Source organism: Delphinus delphis, chromosome 12 (genome assembly GCF_949987515.2).
Source record: "Delphinus delphis chromosome 12, mDelDel1.2, whole genome shotgun sequence".
Lineage (NCBI taxonomy): Eukaryota > Metazoa > Chordata > Mammalia > Artiodactyla > Delphinidae > Delphinus > Delphinus delphis.
Window position 1 is genome coordinate 10,586,985 of NC_082694.2, and position 24,082 is coordinate 10,611,066.

General features: G+C 51.1%; 1 protein-coding gene across 6 annotated transcripts in view; it reads left to right on the plus strand.

The window, feature by feature from the left end:
• NEURL3 (neuralized E3 ubiquitin protein ligase 3) overlaps positions 1-24,082 on the plus strand; it is a 79,080-nt gene that overhangs the window by 22,971 nt on the left and 32,027 nt on the right. For 3 of the 6 annotated variants that reach the window (XR_011246674.1, XR_011246675.1, XR_011246673.1), the window contains exons 3-4: positions 13,373-13,550; positions 16,478-16,701. Coding sequence is in view for 2 of the 6 variants with exons in the window: in XM_069541262.1 (XP_069397363.1) it covers positions 13,373-13,512 (140 nt within the window). In the remaining 4 variants the exon portion in view is untranslated. The remainder of the gene's footprint in view (positions 1-13,372; positions 13,551-16,477; positions 16,702-24,082) is intronic. The other 3 variants (XR_011246676.1, XM_069541262.1, XM_069541261.1) reach the window with 1 other exon arrangement.

The following is a 24,082-nucleotide window of genomic DNA, read 5'->3' on the forward strand; positions in this document are numbered from 1 at the left end:
GTTACCATTCATCTGCCCATGGACACTTGGGTTGTTTCCACCTTTTGGCTATTGTGAATACTGCTAAGAACATTGGTACACAAATATCTGTTCAAGTCCCTGCTTTCAGTTCTTTTGGAAGTGGAATTGCTGGATCATAGAGTAATCACAAATGGCTTTAACATATGAAACAATACTCAACTCAAGAGAAAGGAGAATTAAAACTGAAGGAAGTAGCTTTCATGCATAAGAGTGACAGAGGTCAGAAAGGTTGTTAACAGCTGTGCTGATGAAGGTGTGCTGGGAAGGGGCGGGGTGGAGCTCACTTTTTCATTGTGTTCCCTTTTTGTTCCTTTTGGCTTATTTTTCTTTGTGCACAGTTATGCCTATTCCCGCACTCCATGGTGTTGACCTCAGCTGCCCGGCCAGAGTAAGAGGCGGGAGCCATTTGGTCCCAGGCCACCTCCCCGGATTCCTGGGCGCCCCACTGATGTGGGGGAAGGACTCCCACCAACCTGGCCTTGGTCCCTGCGGTGTCCTGGAGGCTGGAGGGAGCGCTTCCAGCTGGCACCTGCAGCCGACATTGCAGACCTCCCCGGTGTCCTGCGCTGACTGCCCTGGGTGGGGAGGTCACAGTAGCCTGGGGCATAGGGAGCAGGTCCCTGTCCCCACTCCCAGTGTGGAGGGGCCCTGGGTTACCCCGTCCTCTTCTTCAAAGGCTGCTTGGGACTGGGAGGCCACCAGGGACCCCCCTCACAACTTCAACAGCACCCCCTGCCGGCAGGTCACCCTGTTTCTCCAGCAGCTCTGGGGGTGGCCTGGACAGTGCATCGATCAAGAGTTGTTTTGTTTTGTTTTTCTTTTGGCCATGCCATGTGGGATGTGGGATCTTAGTTCCCCGACCAGGGATCAAACCCATGCCCCCTGCAGTGGAAACGCAGAGTCTTAACCGCTGGACCACCAGGGAAGTCCCCAAATAACTCTGTTTCAAAGCCCCGATGACACCACCATCTCGTCAAAGCTTTCCTCTTCTTTAATGGTTAATTTTTCTAACTCTGATGGACCCTCATTTATCAGTGGCTTTGTGTTGGCTCAGGCAGTTCCCCCATAGCATTCTCACCCACTTGGTGACTTTCCAGCATCTTTTGCAGGATTTCCATTTCCATTTTGCAGTCATTTGCATTATTATTTTACAGCATTTCCTAACCAGTCATCAGCAAGAGACTGGCCATTAAAGCAGCCTGGGTAAGGGGTCTGCACAGAGCCACCCATGGGGTTCTCAGGAGGGGGTGATAGAGTGGTCAGATCATCGCTGAACGGCTTGGGCTTTGATGGCTGTTGCTGCCCTACGCGTCTTCATGACAGCAAGACTGCAGAGGTGAGCACCGGGCTAGGACACTGACCGTCCCTCTCCCTGCAGGAACCAGCACTTACCACGTTCCATTAATAGCCCTGTTCTCAACCCTGGCTGCACATTAGAATGAACTGGGGAAATTTCAAACGATTCCCATGCCAGGGCCCCCGCTAAGACATTCGAACATAATCTGTCCGGAGTTGGGCCCAGGCCGAGGTGTTTTTTAAAAGTGTTCCAGCTGGTTCTAAAGTACAGCCAAGGTTGAGAATCGAGTGACTGAGTGAGCAGGAGCTGGAGGACCACGTGGCAGAGATGGACATTTTGGCCAGCGGTGACCATAGGCACACTGTTACCCTCTACCTGGGAGGCTGTGTTAGTCTGCTAGGGTTGCCATAACAAATACCACAAGCTGAGGGGCTTAAATAAGAGACATTTATTTCCCCACAATTCTGGAAGCTGGAAGTCCAAGACAAAAGTGTCATCAGGGTTGGTTTTCTCTGAACCTCTCTCTTTGGCTTGTAGATGCCCATCTTCTCCTCAGTCTTCCCTCTGTGTGTGTCTGTGTCCTAATTGCCTCTTCTTATAAGGACCCAGTCATACTGGATTAGGGCCCATTCGTATGACCTTGTTTCACCGTAATGACCTCTTTAAAGGCCCTGTCTCCAATACAGTCACACTCTGAGGTACTGGGGGTTGGGACTTCAACATAAGAATTGGGCGGGGGACACACAGCATAGCCAAGAACAGAGTAAACCTGGAAGGGTCTGGGGCAGGCAAGGAGGAAGTTGTGCCCAGCCAGGGCAGCTCAGTGCATCTCCCACACCTTACCAGGATGGGGGCTGTTTGTGGACTCAGAAAGCAGGTACTCAAACCGAGAGCCATTAGCATCCAGGTGTGTGCCCAGGGCTGTGTGTGATGGGGCAGGCTCAGCTGGCTTCCTCCCCGAGGGCTCCGGGAGGACAGGGCCTGGGAAGACTCTGTGTGGGCATGACCCACACAGGTGTGGAGGACCACTTCCAGGGGCTTCTGAGGAGGGTCTATGCTTGTCTCTGGACCTTCTTGTTCCATTTCTTTCTTTTCTTTTCTTTGGCCACACCACACGGCATGCAGCAACGTAGTTGTTCCCGGACCAGGGATTGAACCTGCTCCCCCTATGGTGGAAGTGTGGAGTCTTAACCACTGGACCACCTGGGAAGTCCCCTCTTGTTCCTTTTCTACCTGCAGGGCCTGCTCCAGACCTCTGGCAGGTCCTTCCTGGTGGCCAGCCCTTCACTCAGTGTTCTGATACCACTGGCTGAGACTCAGGAACCAGAGAGAAGCCAAGTGGAGCTCCTTTGTTTGATGGGAAAGGGTCTCGAGTGCCCCAAGCAGGGATGGGGGGAGGTGGTCAGAGCCTTATGCCACTGGCTCTCAAAGTACAGCAGACCTTGGAATTTCTGGAGGGTGTTTGTAAAAATGCAGAGTTCCAGGCCTCACCACCGGGGTCTCCTCCATCGAAAGTGTGTTCCGGGAGGGTAAGGATTTTTTTCTGTTTAATTTGTGGCTGACTCCTCAGCCCCAAGACAGTGCCTGGCATAGAAAGCAATCAGGAATGATCTGCGGAATGATTTGGTGGGCCATGGCCTGGCCTGCAAATCTGCATTTTTAAAGCTTCTCAGGTGTTTCTGTTGTACGGGGGCCTCCACCTACACTTTGAGTAACTGAGCCCCAGATTCTGCCTCTAGGAGCTGAGATGCTCCCTTAGTAACTATCCAGCTGGTGTTGTAGAGAGCTGGAAAGGAGGGAGGTTTAGAGAGCCCAAGTCCACAGCAGAGCCTCTGAGTCTAGCCTGGCCAGCTACCAGCCGGCCTTCCTGTGTCCCAGCTCTGTATGGACCACAGCTGGACATGCAACTTGTCAAAAAGAGGAAGTATGCAGTCTTAGGAAAGAACAGAGCTGGAGGCATCACACTTCCTGATTTCAAACTATATTACAAAGCTATAGTAATCAAAACAGTATGGTACTGGCACAAAGTACCATGGATTTAAAAAATGTGAGCTCAGTATAGATATATAGTTATATATAATAGAATATATTCAGTCATGAGAAAGAAGGACATCCTACTGTTTGTGACAACATGCATGGACCTTGAGGCATTATGCTGAGTGAAATAAGTTAGAGGAAGACAAATACTGTATTATCTCACTTATATGCGTACTCTAAAAATGGTGAACTCAAAGAGACAGAGTAGAATAATGGTTGTCAGGGGCTGGCCGGGTGGGGGATGATGTTGATCAAAGAGTATAAACTTACAGTTATAAAATGAATGCTTTGAGGATTTAATGTACAGCATAGTGATTATAGTTACTAATACTGTATTATTATTATTATTATTATTATTATTATTAAGGGACTTCCCTGGCAGTCAAGTGGTTAGGGCTCTGCACTTCCACTGTGGGGGGCACGGGTTCAGTCCCTGGTCAGGGAACTAGGATCCTGCATGCCGCATGGTGTGGACAAAAAAAAAAAACAACCAAAAAACTATTATATACTTGAAAGTTGCTAAGAGAGTAGGCCTTAAATGTTCTCACCACAAAAATAAAAGGTAATTAATGGACGTGATGCGGGTGTCAGGTAACACTACGGTGGTAATCATTTTGCAGTATATATCAAATCAACATGTTGTATACCTTAAACTTACACAATATTATATGTCAATTATATCTCAATAATGCTGAGGGAAAAGAAAACTTCCAAGTTGGGGAAAAAAATGAGCTAAGGAAAGTCAAGATGCAATCACAAATCGATTTTATTGTTCCTCATCACTTTCCATTAGTTTGCTCGGTACATTTACTGCTTTCTTGCCCTTGGATGCAACTTCGGGTAATTCCCATAGCTCTTCTGATCACTCTTAGATAATATACGAATTGTCCCATTATATTGGAAATTTAAAAAATGCAGTTTCAAGAAATAATAAAACTTTTCAATTTCATTCAAAATTAAAACTTCCGGAAGCCTGAAGTGGAGCAAACTTCTTCATCTCCGTGTTTTGCTCCTCTGCTCTTTCTAAAACTAGAAATTCGACTTGGAAATTTAAAAATCCTCTATTAAACAGCTCTTGGGATGAAAGGGGAAAAGTTTTAATTGCAGAATTTCTAAAAAAGAATCATAATGAAAACACAAAATCAATAGAGGATAGTTAAACAAGTGATCACAGAAAATATGTAGCCTTAAATCCTTGAGCAGCAGCAACAAAAATAAAATAAAATAATGAAAACAAATAAATTGAGCTCCCATTCTAAAAATTAGAAAAGAGCAACAAAGTAGAAGAAGGAACAAGGAAGAAAATAAAGTTAAAAGCAAAAGGAATGAAGTAGATAACAGAAAAATAGTAGAAACTAATAAACCAAAAAGTTGGTTCTTTGTAAAAAGAAATCAACAAACTATATAAACCAGTAGTTAATCTAATAAAGGTAGGAAGCACAATAAGAAACAAAAAAAGAAATAAAAATGAGGTGGGAACCAATGAAACAGAAAATTTTAAAAATCAAAAGGGACTACTTTGTACAACTCAGTACCAATCAAACAGAAAACCTAGATGAATTGCATTATTTTCTAGGAAAATACAAAACAAAACCCCCCAAAACAAAAAACACACATGGGCAAACAGAACAGTACCGAGAGCCCAGAATCAAAGCCGCACATATATTGTCAATATTTGGCAAGGGAGCCAAGAACACTCAATGGGGAAGAGAGAGTCTCTTCAGTAAATGGTGTTGGGAAGACTGGATATACAGCATGCAAACAATGAAATCAGGTCCCTGTCTTACACAATTCACAAAAATTAACTCAAAATGGATTAAGGACTTAAACGTAAAACCTGAGCCCATAAAATTTCTAGAAGAAACATAGAGAAAAAGCCCCTTGACATCAGTCTTGGCAATGATTTTTTTTTTTTTTTTTTTTTGCGGGGGGGATATGACGTCAGAAGCCCAAGGAACAAAACCAGTAATCAACAAATGGGACTGCATCAAACTAGAAAGTTTCTACACAGCTAAAGGAACAATTAACAAAATGAAAAGGCAACCTACTAAATGGGAGAAAACGTTGGTAAATTATATATCCGATGAGGGGTTAACATCCAAAATATACAAAGAACTCATACAACTCAATAGGAAAAAAAAAAAGTCCGGTTAAGAAATGGGCAGAGAACTTGACCTTTTTTCAAAGAAGGCATGTAAATAGACAGCAGATACATGAAAAGGTGCTCAACATCGTTAATCAGGGAAATGCACGTTAAAACCGCAGTGAGATAATCACCTCACACCTGTTAGAATGGCTATCATTAAAAAGACCACAAATAACGAACGCTGATAAGGATGTGGAGAAAAGGAAACCGTTGTGCATTGTTGGTGGGAATGTAATTCGGTGCAGCCACTATGGAAAACCGTATGGAGGTTCCTCAAAAAATTAAAAATAGAGCTTCCCTGTGATCCAGCCATCCCACTTCTGCATATATATCTGAAAGAGATGAAATCACTATCTCAAAGGGATGTCTCCACTCCCGTGTTCGCTACAGCATTTTTCACAATAGCCGAGACATGGGAACAATCTAAGTGTCCATGGCCAGGTGAATGGATGAAGATGGGGTGCATATACACCATGGGACATTATTCAGTCATGAGAAAGAAGGAAATCCTGCCGTTTGCTACAATGTGGGTGGACCTTGAGGAATGAACTAAGTGAAATAAATTAGAGAAAGACAGATACTACTGTATGATCTCATATATGGAATCAAAAATATTGAACTCATAGAAACAGGAAGTGAAATGGTGGTTGCCAGGGGCAGGTGGGGAGTTGTTGGTCAAAGAGTACAAACTTGCAGTTATGAGATGAATGAGTTCCGGGATCTAATGTACAACATTGTATCGTGTGCTTGAAAGTTGCCATGAGACTAGAGTTTTAGTGTTCTCACTGTAAAAACAACAACATGGTAATTATATGAGGTAAAGGAGGTGTTAACTGACCCTGTTTTGGTGAACATTTCACAGTATATGCGTGCATCAAATCATCGCATTGTACGCCTTAAACTTACAGAAGATGACATGTCAATTATATCTCAGTAAAGCTGGTGTGTGTGTGTGTGTGTGTGTGTGTGTGAGAATGTCTGTGTCCCCGAGTGTGTACAGTGTGATCACATAGTGTATGTGAGCACCGTGTAAATGTGAGTGTGTGAGTGGGGATGAATGTGAGCACTGTGAGTGTGCAAGTGTTCAGAGGGTATGTGAGTGTGTGTGAGTGTGCATGGGTTTCATTCCCAGAGCGGCAGCCTGGGGTGCACACCTCCCTGAGGAGGAGGAGGGTCTGGAAGCCCAGCTGTGCCCCCCGAGGCCCTCAAAGGTCCCCCGGGGCAGAGGCCAGAGTCAGAAGTCTCGAGGGCCAGGCTCCCCTGCCCAAGGGGTCCCTGATCCCAAATTTGTGCAGGGAATGAGCCTCTAGGTTCGGGATGGCAGCTGAGTCTTCTCAGCTTCCTGCAACCCCACTCTCACCTGTAACTTGGGTACCGGGGCCCTCAGGGCTGAGAACAGAGACGACCCTGCTGGCCTGGCCCAGCCCATCCCTGGGGGCCAGTCACAGAGGAGGGTGGAGACAGTGCTCGTCCACACCTGCCGGCCCCCAGTGTGGGCGCATCACACTGACTGGCCTGCAGTGAGCACCTACTGTATGCAAGGTGCGTAGTCCTGAGATGGCCACTCTGAGGTCCTGTCCTAACAGAGTTCACAGGCTCTCCAGGGGACAAGACAGCAACTGGGGTGTTCAGTAGCCCTGCAAAACCATGGCACAGGGGAGTGTCCGGGGAAGGGGTCTGCGTGACTGTGGTCTGGGAACTGAAGAGATCAGAGAGAGCTCTGAGCTAAGGAGGGCCAGGGAAGGGGAGCTGGGCAGAGCCGGACACCAGGGAATCATCGCAGTCACACGGCCCCCCTGGGACCAGGAAAGGCCCTCCCCCTGAGAGCTGTCCCCCCTTCTGCATTTGGGGATCTCTGCTGAATGTCTGCTTACGCGACACCAGGACCTTTGCATCAGAGCACCCTGCTGGTGAGGCCACCAGCTCATCCTGGACTGTGGGGCAGCCCTGGAGGTGGGTGGGCGCTGGGAGGGGAGGACGGAGCAGGTGGCCACTCGGGGACAGCACCTGAGGGGGTCAGAGCGAGACCGCCCAGGAGGCGCCCTGTTGTCAGAGAGCTGACAGCGCTTCCTGAGTATTAGTTGATGGTGATGGAGCCCTGCACCGCCTGTTGGACCCCACACCCCGTACAGCTCAAGGTCTCACGACCCTCCCGCTCACTCCAGGCTGCCTGGGGGGTGGAGGTCGGGGCATGGTGAGTGCCCTCATCTGCCCCAGAGAAAAGGGGAGTCCTGCCCCCCAGCAGTGGTGAATGTTCCCTCCCCTCATACCCACCTAACCACCTGCCTTCTCCCTCCCAGCCCACAGGGTAAGAATAAGCCACCCTCCTTCCCTCCCCAGTGAAAAGGCTGGCTGCACTCGCCCCTCTCCACCCCCCAGGTAACAATCGCGTATGCTCCCACCTCCCTCACTCAGAACAGCGGTGGGTCCTTCCACGACCATTTGTCGTGGTCCAAATGCGGGTTGGAAAAGAATTTCCAGACATAAGGCAGAATGTAAAGAAGATAGAATTTATTAGAGGGAAGGGTCGCTGCCGGAACAGAGGGCCAACTTCCTAGTAGTCTGGGAGAGTCGAACCCGAACCTGTGCTATTGATCACTTTCTATAGCCAGAAAACAAAGGAATGGTCTGAGGTGAAAATTGCTTTTACTGATTGGTTAAGGCACATATACCTTCCTTCTATAGGGTGGGAGTGGGACAGGGCAGATGCCTTTCCTTGTTTGGGACAGGTCCCATCGCCCAGGTGGACTCAGGAATTTCGTAACCATAGTAACATGGTAGGGAGGGCGATTAAGAGTCTGGTAGGGGGGTGTACCGCTGAAACTTTTTCAGGAAGGGACGTCCTTTGTCCTTGGAGCACCACACTTCGCTCTGTCCCCACCCCAGCAGTGGTGTGGCCTCCCCTCTTCTGCTTCCTTCTGCTTCCTAAGGTCACCCCACTTCCGCACAGCGAGCCCTGGGATCCCCGGCACCGGTAAGTTCAGCAACCACACAGTAAACAACCTGGGTGCTGGAGAGAAAGTCAGGTTTTCCGGGGCCTGATGGCAAGAGCGCTTTCTCCCACGGGACTTAATAAAGGGCTATGAACTTATGGGCACCGGGGGCTCCATTCATTAGGCAAATTTTTTTTTTAGTATTTATTTATTTATTTGGCTGTGCTTACTCTTTTTTTTTTTTTTTTTTCTGCGGTACGCGGGGATCTCACTGTTGTGGCCTCTCCTGTTGCGGAGCGCAGGCTCCGGACGCGCAGGCTCAGTGGCCATGGCTCACGGGCCCAGCCACTCCGCGGCATGTGGGATCTTCCCGGACCGGGGCACGAACCCGTGTCCCCTGCATCGGCAGGCGGACTCTCAACCACTGCGCCACCGGGGCAGCCCTGTGCTTACTCTTAACTGCAGCATGCAAGAGCTTTGTTGCCGCGTGTGGGATCTTCAGTTGCAGCACGGGGGATCTTTAGTTGTGGCATGCAGGATGTAGTTCCCTGACCAGAGATCGAAGCCGGACCCCCTGCATTGGGAGCACGGAGTCTTAACCACTGGACCACCAGGGAAGTCCCAGGCAAATGTTTTTGAACATCTCATGTTCCGGGAATATGGCAGATAGGGCCAGGGCGTGTGCCTGGAGAGACTCAGAGGTGCAGCTCTGCAGGGGTAACCGCGGGACCCTGAATGTGTGTCTCTTATGTTTGGATTTGACCATGAACTTTAAATTCTCCAGGGTTGGTATGACCAGCATTACTGGGGTTTGGCTGGCCTTGAGCTAAAAGAACAGCGGTCTGTGTATCTTCCATTGATCCTTCCCAAATATTTGTTGAAATTTAAGGCTGTTGCCAGTTTTCCAGTATTTGGATTTGCATTGCAGTGAGCAGCTGTCTACCACTCTTGCAATTAGCCTTCTTTGTGCAGAAATCTTTTTCTGTCTGGGGATTTGCTTCCTTAGTATATGCACTTGGGGGAGAGGGAGGTGTACTTGGATCAAAGAGTGTGCATCGGCGTTCCCACAACTCGCTTCGGGAACATTCCCTGTTCAACACGCCCCCAGATGTTCTGGTGACCGTGAGATGCAAAGTTGGGCTGTGCTTCACTTGCCTTAAACTGAGAAAAGAGAAATTAGAACCACATCAGAAGGTCCAAAATATACGTGTGTTTACACACAAGAAAATGTCTCCAAGGTATAGAACGGAGTATTAAGAAGAAAAGTAAGACGCTATATTTGTATGTGCTTATATGCATTAAAAAACTCAGAAAGTCATGTCTTCCTGATTCCTCGGTTTCCCCAGCAGTTCTGGAGCCTGGAGTTTAAGATAAGCCTGAAGAGTGGTGAAGTAAGCCCGTTGCCCAGCGCACTCCGACGATGTCCACACTTCTACCAACCCACCAGGCAGGAGCACCCCCAGAGGGTCATTTAGTTCAGTGTGGAGAGGAGCCCTGTCTGACCCTCGTCTTGTATATCGTACCTCAGAGACCCACGTCCCATGTATCAAAGGAAGGGGTGACAGCACCAGGGGAGAGGCACGTAAGGGCCCCTCTGCTCTTGAGTTCTTTCATTCTAAGCTGGGATTATGGAGACGAGGGGTCTGCCCCCTCCCCAAGAGGCAGGAATGGGGACAATTTGGGGCTGGGCTTGGAGCCTGGGCCATTTGACAGATGAGGAAACTGAGGCCCAGGGAGGAGAGGGACTTGCCTAAGGGCATGTGGCCATTTACCAGGAAGCCGGTCGCAGCTGTGGTGTCTCGGCACCTCCCCAGGGCTCCTGCTGGCTCCTGGCACCCCAGCGCAGAGGCAGGGGCTCATGTGTCCCCTCTCTGGCCCTTCTCCTCCAGGAAACCCTCAGCTCCTCAACCTCCAGGGAGCTCTTCCAGCCCCGGATGAAAGGGCCCAGCTGCTGCAGGAGGGGAGGTCCTCCACCGGGTGCCCAGAGATGGCGCAGGCTGGGCTCCTGAGGGAGGGCTGGGCCAGCAGCGTGGGTGCTGGAGCAGGGAGCTCTCCAGGGACTTTCTGAGCCCACTGCCATAGGTGAGCCCTGCCCTCCCTTGACCCCCTTCAAGGCCCCCCAGGAGTCACCCAGCCCACAGCCTTGCCCACCATCCGTTGGGTCGGGGAATCCAGGCTGGTCAGTCACACAGGACCTGTAAGCCAGCTGGCCAGGTGTTAACTTTCAGGGGAAGCGCATGTCTTTCTGCGCTTGTCCCCCCACTGAGAACCCCCTCGGTATCAAGCAGAGAACCTGGGAAGGTGAGTTAGGAGCCAGGAGGGTGCTCAGTGCGCAAGTCACCTGAGCCAAGAGAGGGGACGAATCCTGAGGAATTTCCATCAGTGAAGCGTCCTCTTCACCCCCGCAGAGAACCAGCTAGACCCCAGGTCCCAACCTTGCCTCCAGGACCCCCAGCCTTGGTTCCTGTGCCTCCGTAGGCTCTGGCTGACCCAGGAGAGCGGGTACAAAACACGTGATTATCTGTCAGTTTCCTGCAGGGACGGGGCTCTTTCTGTGCTCTGCTGCATCCCCCCCCATCTGTCCTTTCCTCTGCCAACACCGCACTGTCTTCCCTTCCGCAGCTGTACCCCGCGTTTGTGCTCCCTCGGGAAGCCTGGACTCCCTTCCTGCTCTTTTTTTTTTCCCTTTAACATCTTTATTGGAGTATAATTGCTTTACAATGGTGTGTTAGTTTCTGCTTTATAGCAAAGTGAATCAGCTACACATATTCATATGTCCCCATATCCCCTCCCTCTTGCGTCTCCCTCCCACCCTCCCTATCCCACCCCTCTATGTGGTCACAAAGCACCGAGCTGATCTCCCTGTGCTATGCGGCTGCTTCCCACTAGCTATCTGCCTCACGTTTGGTAGTGTATATATGTCCATGCCTCTCTCTCGCTTTGTCACAGCTTCCCCTTCCCCTTCCCCATATCCTCAAGTCTAGTTTCCCTCGGGAATGATCCTGTCTTCATCGCAGCCATGCCTGGCCCTCCCTGGTCTCCCGCAGGCCAACCACGTCCTGGATGGGGTGCGAGAAGCCCCACTCCTGGGGGGCGGGGGGGCTGTGTCCTCACCTCCAGGCCCAGTGGGAGTGGAAAACGTGGGCCCTGGGTGCTCCCCGAAGATCCCTTTAAGGGCGCGTGCGTGTGGTGGACATTTGTTGGGTGTGTTCCCAGCTTGAGTTTGAACAGGCAGCGCCCTGCCTTCCTGTTTCAGCTCATAATGTAAACAAGCGTCCTTTTCAGGGTCTATTTGGGGCTACGTTTTTCTTCTTTGCATTTTTGTGCTTTTTGTTGGTGATTTCACTGTGGAAAGTGCCACCTGGTGCTCCGACGCTCGGGAAGGCCCGGGTGTGCCTCCCAGAGGAAATACACGTGAGATAATCTTCGGTCAGACGTGAGTTACAGCGCAGCTGGCCGGGAGTCCAGTGTTAAGGAATCAGCCACGTATTAGACATGATGTCTCTAAACAGAAACACACATCAGACAAGGTAACCACTGCGGCCAGAGGCTCGCAGGAACCTGACTTCCTGTCGAGGCGGCGTTGGCCACGTGACTTTAGAACGACTACAAACAATGAGAGTTCACTCTATTTATTGGTACAGAAGACCTTTTGTAAGCATCTCCTTCAGAGGCTGTAAATGTTGTACTAGCGGGCGCTTTGGGGAGGACTGTCGTGGCCCAGGGGACACGTGCCTCTCCTTTCACATCCTCTGAGCCCCCAGGTGGCAGCGGCTCCCTGTGTTGGGGGTTAGGTGCCTCTGAGCAATGCACTGGGACCACTGCATCACTGAAGCTGTCATTTCAGAGAAAGGAAATCTCCCCCACCATCCCGCCATGAGGGATAAGGGCAGGAAGTAAAAATTCCTATTAAATCTTCACTTTGCTGTGTTTTCCTCACTGTCCAAGTGCTGGCCCCAACCCACCTCGCTGTGCCCACCTCCCCTCAGCTCTCCCACATGCAGACTTTTCTGGAACCTGGGCTGGCAGTGTCCCATACCCACCAGTGCAGTCCCTGGAAGCTGGGTGTCGGGCTGGCTACAGGTTCCACTGGGATAATAACGGCAGACGGTCACCAAGAGCCTGCTCCGCGCCCAGCACAGTGCAAAGCGCTTTATGAAGATGAACGCAATCTTCTCAACACATCGGTCCTCTTATTACCCCCACTTACAGATGAGGACACGGGGGGTGCAGAAAGGGGCTGGAACTTGCCTGAGCTACTTACTGGTGTCCTGGGCTCAGCCCTGCTCCTAACATCTGTGGGGCTCAGACCCATGCCTCCTAGGTCTCGGTATGGAAAGTTTACGTCTAGCTAATTGAAATACGTTCTTCTTCTCCACCCTTGACAAATACGCCTTCAGCCAGCCTGGAAGGCCGGGTCCAATCTAGGATTCTTGGATTGCTTGGATTTCCTCACTGGCACCCTTGGCCATGGCCCAGTCTCTGCTCCATCCTGCATCACGAGGGGCCCACAGACATGTATGTGAACACCCAGTCCACTCGTTGTCGCTCAGCGGCCACCCTGCAAACAGGGGCCCCTGGCACAGGGGCGTGTCCTCTGGCAACACAGTCCTCCTCGGAGGATGCGTGCAGAGCAGAGGTCTGCAAGGGGTGCCATGGCAGAAGGCATGAGGCTGTTCGATCTTGAACTTCCAGCATCCAGGGACTGGCCCCTGGGGGGACGTCTCCTTGTCCCTGCAGAGAGGCTGGCAGAGGCATCCCCGAGGCTCAGGTCCCTGGGCTGGTCATGGGTGACTGACAGGGCATGGCTGTCTAATGTCAAACTATCTTTGAATTCCTGGGACACATATAATTTGATATGTCTTAGTCTGCTCAGGCTGCCGTAACAAAATGCCACAGACTGGACGGCTTAAATGACAGAAATTTATTTTCTTTCAGTTTTGGAGGCTGGAAGTCCAAGATCAGAGCGTTGCGGTCAGTCTCTTGTGTGGACCTGGTTCCTGGCTTGCAGACTCCAGCACTTACAGAATCTCACTGTGAGAGAGAGAGAGACAGAGAGAGAACTCCTCTTCTTATAAGAGACCCTCATCCCTCACAGCCACCAGCATGGTCCCAGGTGGGCACCTCCAAGGAATGCGTGTTTGCCCCTGGAGGTGGGTGCATTACCCACCCAAGGGAGCTGGGGGTGCAGGTTGGGCGGAAGTGAAACCCCCTCTCCTCCCATTCTCAGCACGCTTGCGTCCATGGTCCGCAGCAGCAGCTCTTGGTCAAGGCAGCAGTCCAGAGGAGTGTGGGGAGGAAGAAGGGCAGGCCCTGCGTGAGTGACAGCCAGGCCATGGCATTTTCCTTTCTGGAACCGGATTCCCTCCCCCACCCTACCCTCACCGCAGGGTCAGATATGGTCAAAGTCCTTTGTATGCTGGGCACTCCTCCTTGGCATCCTGCTCCTGGGATACAACAGCCCAGAGCCAGTCCCCTAGCAGTGCCACCAGGAGCACCCCTGGATTGTTGGAGCACTCCCCAGGCTCCCCAGGCACCCAGCTACGTACCCCAAATGGTGCTTCCTTTCCCATAGGCTTAAGGGAGCTTTCTTAGGGAGATCACGTGTGCTTTCTGTGATCCGATTAATTTCCGATCGCTACAGCGTACCCTACGGACTGCCTGCTGGACATTACTGTGCACAGGGGAGCACCGGGTCCCTGCCCTGCGGCTGTGCTAAGCCAGGTGCTCTGGCTACAGAGGAAGTGTCCAGCTGGAGGTTAGGGGCCTCAGGGAGGTGGGGCCCAGAGTGCATGAGGCTTAAACCGGCAGCGATGGCAGGAAGGCCTGACCTCCCAGTGCACATGCCCACGGGGTCGTTCCATAAGGTTGTTATGGAGGCCACTGCTGTGTGCCCGGCACTGGGCAGCAAGGACGCCTGACACTGGAGCTGGCCAGGGACCCGATGTAGTGAGGCAGAACCCTCGGCAGAAGCTGCTCCGGAAGGGCAGCCAAGGCGACAGGGCCCAGGAACCAGGGACTCAGATGACGGGAGCGGTGGGAACTGCGTTATGGGCTTGGGAGGGGGTGACGAGCCCTCAGGAGCATGGGAATGAAATGAGAGTGAAAAGGTACAAAGAGAAGGTGGTCCTGACGTCCTGGAGGGAGGTACTCCTGTTACCGACTCGGGTCCTTGAACTCCTTAATCAATAGAAATTGATGAGGCCAGACGAGAAATTCAGGCCAGGCTTTATTTATTGAGACTCACGCTGCAGCACGAAGGAGCGAAAGCAAGTAACAGGTGCCCTTGCTCGCTGGTTGAGGGGGTGGGGTGAGCTGGTCCCTTAAATGGGATGAGGGTGAATTGGTGGGTGGGGCTTGTTGAGGTGGGTGGGGCTTAGGTGGTCTGCCCACCCCCTTGATGGTGCTGTGTGCAGGGATCACGTGCCGTTCCCTGCTTTTGCTTCCGGTACCTCAGAAGAGGCAGTTGGGTTTTGGCCTTTTGCATGGTATTATTCATTATTGCCACAACTGCACGTGTGTGCAGTTATTTTTAGTCCCTTATCGTTTCTTTGTATTCTGTTGCTGGAGGAGACATTTGTCCAGGTGTAAATACTCCAGTAAAGAGTCCCAGGTCCCAGCCCGTCTCATCAAGAGGAACACTGACTTGCTTAAGGTCGCAGGGCTCCGCAGGACTCCTTGAAACAGACGGTCCAGATGCCCCCTTAGTCCAACAGTCCACCTAATGGTTTAATTCTGCAGCCACATGCAATAATAATATATCCAGCATTTCCTGAGCACTTACAATGAGCCAGACACCGAGTCAGCCATGTCCTCTCAGTCCTGTGATGTACATATGGTTATTAGCATCTTCCTGTTACAGCTGAGGGCACGGAGGTCAGTGAGGAAAGTGTCCAAGGTCACACAGCTAGGAAGTGGAAGATCTGGGATTGCCAGCCATGTAACTTAGCCGTGTTCCTTAGCCTTTCTGAGGTTCAGTGTTCTCAAATGAAAATAAATATTATAGCAGGGCCTAAACCCTGGGGATAGTGTGAGGGCTCACAAGTTAATAATGTGAAAATTCTAAGAACAGGGACTTCCCTGGTGGTGCAGTGGTTGAGAATCCGCCTGCCAATGCAGGGGACACAGGTTCGATCCCTGGTCCGGGAAGATCCCACATGCCGCGGAGCAACTAAGCCCGTGCGCCACAACTGCTGAGCCTGTGCTCTAGAGCCCGTGAGCCACAACTACTGAGCCCGCACACCTAGACCCTGTGCTCCATAACAAGAGAAGCCACTGCAATGAGAAGCCCGCGCACCACAACGAAGAGTAGCCCCCACTAGCCGCAACTAGAGAAAGCCAGCGTGCAGCAAACGAAGACCCAATGCAGCCAAAAATAAATTAATAAAATAAATAAATTTTTTAAAAATTCTAAGAACAGGCATAGAGATGAGATAGGCTAGGACCTTGGACTCTTTGCTGCAGTGCTTGCACCTGGACAAACATCTCCTCAAGCAACAGAGTACAAAGAAACTATAAGGGACTAAAAATAACTGTACACATGAACGGTTGGGGCAATTATGAACAATAAGATGCAAAAAGGCCACAAAACAACTGCTACTTCTGAGGTGCCGGGAGCAGAAGCAGGGTCCTGGGCATGATCCCTGCGCAGTGTTACCAAACTCAGGTTAGGCTCCTCGCCACTGGAAAGCCAGTACTCATGAGGCAAGTGTTGGTAGAAAGGAAAGTTGCTTTAACCAGAAAGCTGGCAGTCTGGGGGGAAGACTGACTCGTGTCCCCCAAACCAACTTTCAAGATTCTGCTCAGCCGTGACAGTTTTTAAAGGGAGAAGGGGGAAAGGATCTCCGTGAATCATCAAGGCAGGAGGTCAAGCTGTGCGTCATTTTCCATCGCATGCAGGCTGGCTGATTTCTCTTGCTTCAGATGTTATCTTGTCTGTGTGGTCTGACTGCAGGATTGCTAAGGGGGCTGCTGGGGGTAGAGAGCTAGTCATCCTTTAACTACTTAATTCTTCATTCCTACTTCTTTTTTTTTTTTTTGCAGTACGTGGGCCTCTCACTGTTGTGGCCTCTCCCGTTGCGGAGCACAGGCTCCGGACGCGCAGGCCCAGTGGCCATGGCTCACGGGCCCAGCCTCTCCGCGGCATGTGGGATCCTCCCAGACCAGGGCACGAACCCGCGTCCCCTGCATCGGCAGGCGGACTCTCAACCACTGCGCCACCAGGGAAGCCATTCCTACTTCTTTTAATCTAAGAAAAGAATCAACAGGTTAGGCAAGGCATTGTGTGCACTGAATAGAGCATAAGTCAGGAATTAGGTTAAAGGTTACCTAGTGATCTCATTTCTATAATTAAGGTTTAAGGGGAACAGAAATAAGCAAACAGGAAAGGGGCAAAAGAGCTGCTTACAAATGCCCACTTGCCAGACATTGTTCCATGTCTGTGGGGTTAGGGGCAATAGTTCATCTTCTGTACTTTCTTCCTGCCGACATAGGGCACCATATTCTCAGAGTGGAAGATGCGGACATGGGTCTGTTGCATCTGTTTGTTGACAGTTTAAGTTGCCTGCTTACATATACGGGCAGAGCCAGCTACAATTATTTTGATGGCCACAAAGATACAGATTATTATGAGCGATAATGTTAATGCCATTCTCTTGAGGCCAGTTCTTGGAATTGTGCCAGCAGTGGATTCAGCATTGCTGAGGCTGGGACGGCTTATGTCACGGCTACAGTCTGGTCATCACGCAGATAACTTTTTCCCTCGGGTGGCAGTCGTGGTATCTGTAAAACAACTCGGGAATGTGCATCAGACACTGGAAGATTCTGCGACTCTATTGTCCTAATCGTGAGCTACTTGAGCCCGCTCTTTCGTGACTCAGGGAGGCCTGGGAGACTTCAGCTTTTCTACAAACAGGAGGCAGGGGACAGGGAGGGGCCTTTGTGCTTGGGGGAGGGGTGGTACAGGGTTCTGCTTGGTTTCAACAGCACCACCAAGGGGAGGGGCCGATCACCTAAGCCCCCCCTCTGGCCCCACCCATAGATCCGCCCCTACCCTCGCCCCATTTAAGCTCGCCCCTCACCCTCAGGGAACGAGTGGGGGCACCTGTGACTTGTTTTCGCTCCGTCATGCTGCAGCACAGGTTCCCAGGAGAGCCTTGCCTGAGTTCCTCGTCTGGCCTCATCAATTTCTATTGATTAAAGAGTCCGAGGACCCAGGTCGGTAACGGAATGAAGCCAAACCACGGTTAGCTGTTGTTAGCTATTATGCAGATTCGTTTCTGAATTTCAAACACTGACATCACTGAGCCCTTGAAATTGAACTTCAAGGAGGCAGTGACTGGAGATGGGAGCAAAAGGAGGCTTCGGAGGCATGTTTTCCAGCACAGGAGGCTTCCATGACCAACAGGACTAGTCATCTGTACCTGAACTCATTTCTTTGCAAGTCTAGTTGACTTGATTAAAACCAATCAGTGGAGACTTACATGCTTCCAAGAGTCACAGGAACTAGATTAGATTACCCTCCTGGATGAAACAACTGAAAAGAAAAAGAGACACAATATATAAAAGAATGGGGGGCTTCCCTAGTGGCGCAGTGGTTGAGAGTCCGCCTGCCGATGCAGGGGACACAGGTTTGTGACCCGGTCCAGGAAGATCCCACGTGCCGCGGAGCGGCTGGGCCTGTGAGCCATGGCCGCTGAGCCTGCGTGTCCGGAGCCTGTGCTCCGCAATGGGAGAGGCCACAGCAGGGAGAGGCCCGCATACCGCAAAAAAAAAAAAAAAAAAAGAATGGTTTTTCAAGATGTTGGACAGCAGACAATGAAAGACAGTAACCCCTGAGAAACGGAAAACAAAAGATGTGGCCTTACTGGCCGCTAGAGCCAGGCAGTCAAGGGGCAGCCCCTGGGCAGAAGCTGCAAAGACCAGGGCTCCAGACAAGGATACCGGCTCCTTTCCGGGAGCTGCGAGTCACCTGGAGAGAGGCAGCGGGAGAGCGCAGAGATGGCGCCCACCTGCCTCGGTCTTCGCAGAGTGTTTCTGTTGGCCCCAGGTGTGTTAAATTAGATGCCTGCCCCCTCAGGCCAAAGCTTTAAAGACCAGCAGATAAGACTCTTTCACAGCAAGTCTGGGCGCTTTTCAGTCGCTGCCTCTGCTCTGCTCCTCAGTGCTGGTGAGTCCACATGCTCCCTTTCAGAACCGTTTCTCTGTTTGCTATAACCGTGCAGGGCTTGTGATATAAGTCCCGTGGGCTTTTAAAGCTAGATGTTTGGGGGGCTTGTCTCTCAGGGGCAGGTCGTAAAAGTTGGGGCACCAGGTGTGAGGTTCAAGCCCTTCGCTCCTCAGGGAGAAGCTCTGTTTTTGTTTTTGTTTTTTGCGGTACGCGGGCCTCTCACTGTTGTGGCCTCTCCCGCTGCGGAGCACAGGCTCCGGACGCGCAGGCTCAGCGTCCATGGCTCACGGGCCCAGCCGCTCCGCGGCATGTGGGATCTTCCCGGACCGGGGCACAAACCCGTGTCCCCTGCATCGGCAGGCGGACTCTCAACCACTGCGCCACCAGGGAAGCCCAAGCTCTGGGTTTTGACCTCCTGCTCGTGGGTTACGGTGTAGGAAGCGGGGTAATCACAAGATTGCGTCTCAGCCTTTCCTGCCGGCTTCCAAGGGAATTTTTTTCTCATTTATCCGATGTGTAGGAGTTGGGTTTCTCTCAGAAGAAAATGTTCCCTATATGGCTGCAGATTCAGTGTTTCTACGGGAGGGGGTGAGTTCAGGATCCTCCCACGCGGCCATCTTGAACCAGAACCAGTTTGGCGTTTTGTTTAAAAGTGACATACGTCAGGTCCAGCCGTTCCACTCCTCACTGTTTACTCCAGAGAAGGAAAGCAGATGCCCACACGGAGACTTGTGCACGAATACTCATAGCAGCTTCATTTGTAATTGCCCCAAATTGGAAATAACTCACAGGTCCATCTACAGGTGAACAGGTAGACACATTAAGGTATATCCACACATGGGAATGATACTGGGCAAAAATAAATAAATAAAACTATTATAAAAGCAACCAGGGCTTCCCTGGTGGCGCAGTGGTTGAGAGTCCACCTGTCGGTGCAGGGGACGCGGGTTCGTGCCCCGGTCCGGGAAGATCCCACATGCCGCGGAGCGGCTGGGCCCGTGAGCCATGGCCACTGAGCCTGTGCGTCCGGAGCCTGTGCTCCGCAACGGGAGAGGCCACGACAGTGAGAGGCCCGCGTATCAAAAAGAAAAAAAAAAAGCAACCACAGGGATGAATCTCTAATAACAGCAAGTGAAAGAAAACAGACAAAAATTTCTAAAAAATGGAAACAAACCTGTGAGGGGTGAGGAGAGGCAGAAGGGAACTTTGGAGAGTAATTGCCATGTTCATGATCTTGATGGTGGTAATAGTTTTACAGGCGTATATGTATGGCAGAATTGGTCAAATTGATTGATATAAATATATGCAGTGAACTGTATGTCAATTATACCTCAGAGCTGATTCGGAAAATCCAACAGTGAGTATTCCTCACCTGAGGGGAAGCTGCACCCTGGGTGAGAATGAGCCTGCCCTGGGCCACTGCCAGCCAGGGACAGAGGTGGAGAACCCTTGGCCATGGGCCTCAGCCCAGAATGCCATTCCATACACTGCACTGCCACCCTCTGGCCAGGGCCAGGCTTCAGTGCTGGGCAGGCAGGGTGGCCTGACAGGGAGGCCACAGGGCTTAGAAACCTCTGCCCAGGGGGACATCCTCAAGGATCGTGGGTGCTGCTGTCCTAACCGGGGCCCCAGCTGTAGCAGCAAACTCGGGTGCCACAAGGGCCAAGTGGGCAGTGCAGCTGAGTGGGGATGTCAGGTAGGGAGCCAGGGGTGATGGGGACTGTGGGGACCCTGAGGGCAGCCACTGCTCAGCTCCACACACTTGTTGCCAGAATCAGGGCCCAGTGTTGCCAAATCTTTTTTTTTTTTTTAAAGAAAAGCTAGAAGTCCAGGTTTATATGGAAAACCTTCCAATTTTTTAATGGCAAATTTATTCACTGCTTGCGCTAGTGCAGACCTATCAAAACACGTCCATGGGCCAGAAGCAGCCTGGGGGTTGCCAGTTTGCAACCTCCGTGCAAACGCCTTGGATTTTCTTCCCGGGAGCCAAGCCGTGAGGCAGGAAGCTGTGCTCACTCTTGTAAGACCCAGAGGAGGAGCCCAGGGCCAGGCGAGCGAGACATCCGTGTATCTATCAAAATGTTACCGACCTGGGTTCGTTAATCAATAGAAATCCATGAGGCCAGACGAGGAGCTGAGCCTAAGGCTTTAATGCGATTCATGCTGCAGCACGAGGGAGTGAAAACAAGTAACAGGTGCCCTTGCTCGCTCCCTGAGAGGGGCTGAAATTGCTTTATAGGGGCCCTTCTACTTTGGCAACAGTTGGTCTTCAGGAGACCCCTTTTTTCCAGGTTTTAAGAAGAACTTGGTCCCCAGGGTTTATTTGCGAAGGAACTGCCAGTCTTCCCCCAGGTATGTCCCTCGACGTTGAACTGGCCTGAGTAGCAAAGGGAGCATTGGATGGGCCTGTGGGTTACTACCGGCACACAAATCCCAGGCAAGCGTTGCTTGTTTTACTGTCCTTTTGAGCCCCTTCCCTGAGCCCCTTTCCTTTTGCATTAAGTCCCATGGTGCATCCCTCCCATAGTGGGTGGCATCATGTAAGCTCTTAACAAGTTTCCATTGTTGGGCCTCAGTGGTTAGAACCTTGTTATCCTTTTAATACCAGGCTGTGCTTCCTTCTCATAGCCCTATTTCTCAGCATTTTCTTGTTCTATGGGGAACACTGGGGGAGGCTAGGGAGTTCGGGGGGGCCAATCACTAGGGCCATAATTTGCTCAGGCTTCTGCAGTCAAGCTGCCTGTTTTGCAGTTCAAACACCTTTTCTCTTCCGGTGGCTCACAAGAGCTCCATCCCTCTGATAGTCCCTAGAGTGTATTACTGCCAGCTGGGTCGGGAGCTGCCCTGCTTTGAAAAGTCAAGAATTCAATCTTTGTTTTATGGGAGAATTTTTTTTTTTTTTTTTTTTTTGTGGTACGCGGGCCTCTCACTGCTGTGGCCTCTCCTGTTGCGGAGCACAAGCTCCGGACACGCAGGCTCAGTGGCCATGGCTCACGGGCCCAGCCGCTCCGCGGCATGTGGGATCTTCCCGGACCGGGGCACGAACCCGTGTCCCCTGCATCGGCAGGCGGACTCTCAACCACTGCGCCACCAGGGAAGCCCTATGGGAGAATTTTTAGCAGTTAACGTTCCTCTTTCTTTCCAAATGGCAGCATGAGCATGTGGAGCCCATATTTAGAGTCAGTAAAAATACCTGATATCTTATCCTTCCCTAATTGTAAAGCTGTCATCTCTGCAATTAGTTCGGCCCTCTGGGCCGATGTCTGGGGTGGCAGGCCCTCCGCTTCTATGACTTCATCTAGACTAAGGCATACCCCACCTTTTGGGTTTCCGTTTCTGTAAAACTGCTCCCATCAGTAAACCATCCGACCTCAGGGCTGTCAAGAGGCTCATCTAGAAGATCAGGAATAAGTTTGTTCTCTGGTCTCTATACCCTGATGCAGTAAGTCTGCACTCCTGACACCTGGAAGCAGAGTTGCTGGGTTCAGCGTTTGGCACACCTTTAAGGTAGTGTCAGGGTGTCCATCAGGAGGGCCCGATATCTTGTTAACCTTCCCACTGTCAACCAATGATGTTCTTTGACTTCCAGCGCAGATTGTACCTGATGAGGGGTCAACACAGGGTGAGCTTGGGAGACTCATTAACCAACAGGGCTGTGGCTTCTACTGCCCGCAGGCAGCTTGGCCATCCCAGGGCTATTGAATTCAGCTGTGATGAAAGGTAAACCACTGGTCTCTGATCCAGTCCCAGCTTTCGGGTCAGGACTCCTAGTGATGTCCCTGACCTCTCGTGAACATACAGGGTGAAGGGCTTGTCCAAATGTGGAAGCCCCCTTGCTGGTGCTGTGCTCAGCTCAGTCTTTAGAGTCTCAAAGGCCCGCTGGTCGTCCTTATTGCATAGAAGGGGCTCCCTTTCTTTTTCATTGAGAGCCTCATATAGGGGTCTGACTATAAGGCCATAATTTGGAATCCAGATATGTCAGAACCCAGCCATCCTGAGAAAGCCTCAGAGCTGCCTCCTTGTGGTTAGAGATGGTAATGCACCCATTGCTGTTCTTCAATCTATGGCCAGGGCTCGTGCCCCTGGGGTCAAAATACTTCCTAAACGCTGAACCCGTTGCTGTGAGATCTGAGCCTCGGTTGGAGAGATTTTATATCCCCTTTCTGTCAGAAAATTGAGGACCTGAACAGTATTCTGATATGAATCTTTCTTTGTCTCACTGCTTAATAAATCAACATATTATAGCAGAGTTCCCTTTCAAGGCTCAGTTCCCTCAGCTCCCTTGCTAACACGTTTCCAAAAAGATGGGGCCTGTCCCTAAAACCCTGTGGCAGCACTGTCCCAGTATATTGGGTAGCCTCCAGGGTGTCAGGGTCCCTCTATTTAAAGGTATTGAGAGTCGGAATGTGGGGAAATACAGAAAAACGCATCTTTGAGGTCCAGCAGAGAGAACTGCTGAGTGCTGTCTGCAGTTTGGGCCAGGAGGGTATATGGGCTTGGTACCAATGGGTGAATAGGGCTGACGGCCTCATTTGCTGCTTGTAAGTCTTGCTTCAGCTGATATTCCCCGTTAGGCTTGCGAACGGGGAGGATCGGTCTGTTGCGAGGGGATTGGCAGGGCCTAATGAGTCTGTGTTCTAGGAATTTGCTGAGTAGCGTTGGATCCCCCTCAGAGCCTCAGGCTTTAAAGGATATTGTCATTTTCAGGTGTACCTTTCCCCAGGCCTTAATCTTATTTCTACTGGGGGAACACGTTTTGCCCTTCCTGGCACTGAATTATCCCAAATTGCAGGATCTACTTATTCTGTAATTTCTTGGGGGATGTCTTGGGGAATATTTTGATGACCAGCAGGTGGGTCATCTGGGGCTACTAGTAGATGCACTCTCTGTTTGAATTCTCTACCTTCTTGGACTTCACCCTGTCCTAAGACTATACTAGCTCCTAATTTATTTAGCAGATCTCTTCCAAGGAGGGTGACAGGGCATTCTGGCCTTTACAAAGAGGAGTGAGTAAAAATAATGGATCTGACTCTGCAGGCAAGGGGGGATGTAAATCGCCTTCCGTTTGGCTGTCCATCGACTCCCGCCACAGCACAGTCTTGGTTGGAAAGGGGGTCGGCCGGCCAAGTCAGAGCAGAGCAGGCAGCTCCAGTGTCTACAAGAAATTCACTTCTCCTGTCTGACACATCGAGGGTGACCCGAGGCTCTGCTTTTCTTTAGTAGCCCCTTTTCCTTCTTGGCCTCCTGTTAAGTCTCGGTGATTATAGACCTTGAAGGCCTCCTCTGCCGAGGTTGACAGTGGGGTTTGGGGCCCAGCCTCAAGCTTTTGTGATTTTGCCCTGGTGTCTGCAGCGGACTAGCTGATAGATGCACAGCCGATAGCCACCTCCCTTCTGCAGACTCAGGGTCTATACTGGCGTCCTTCCTAAATGCCTCTGTCACCCAGCTCAGGAAGACCATCAAGTGTTCATCTTTTTTCC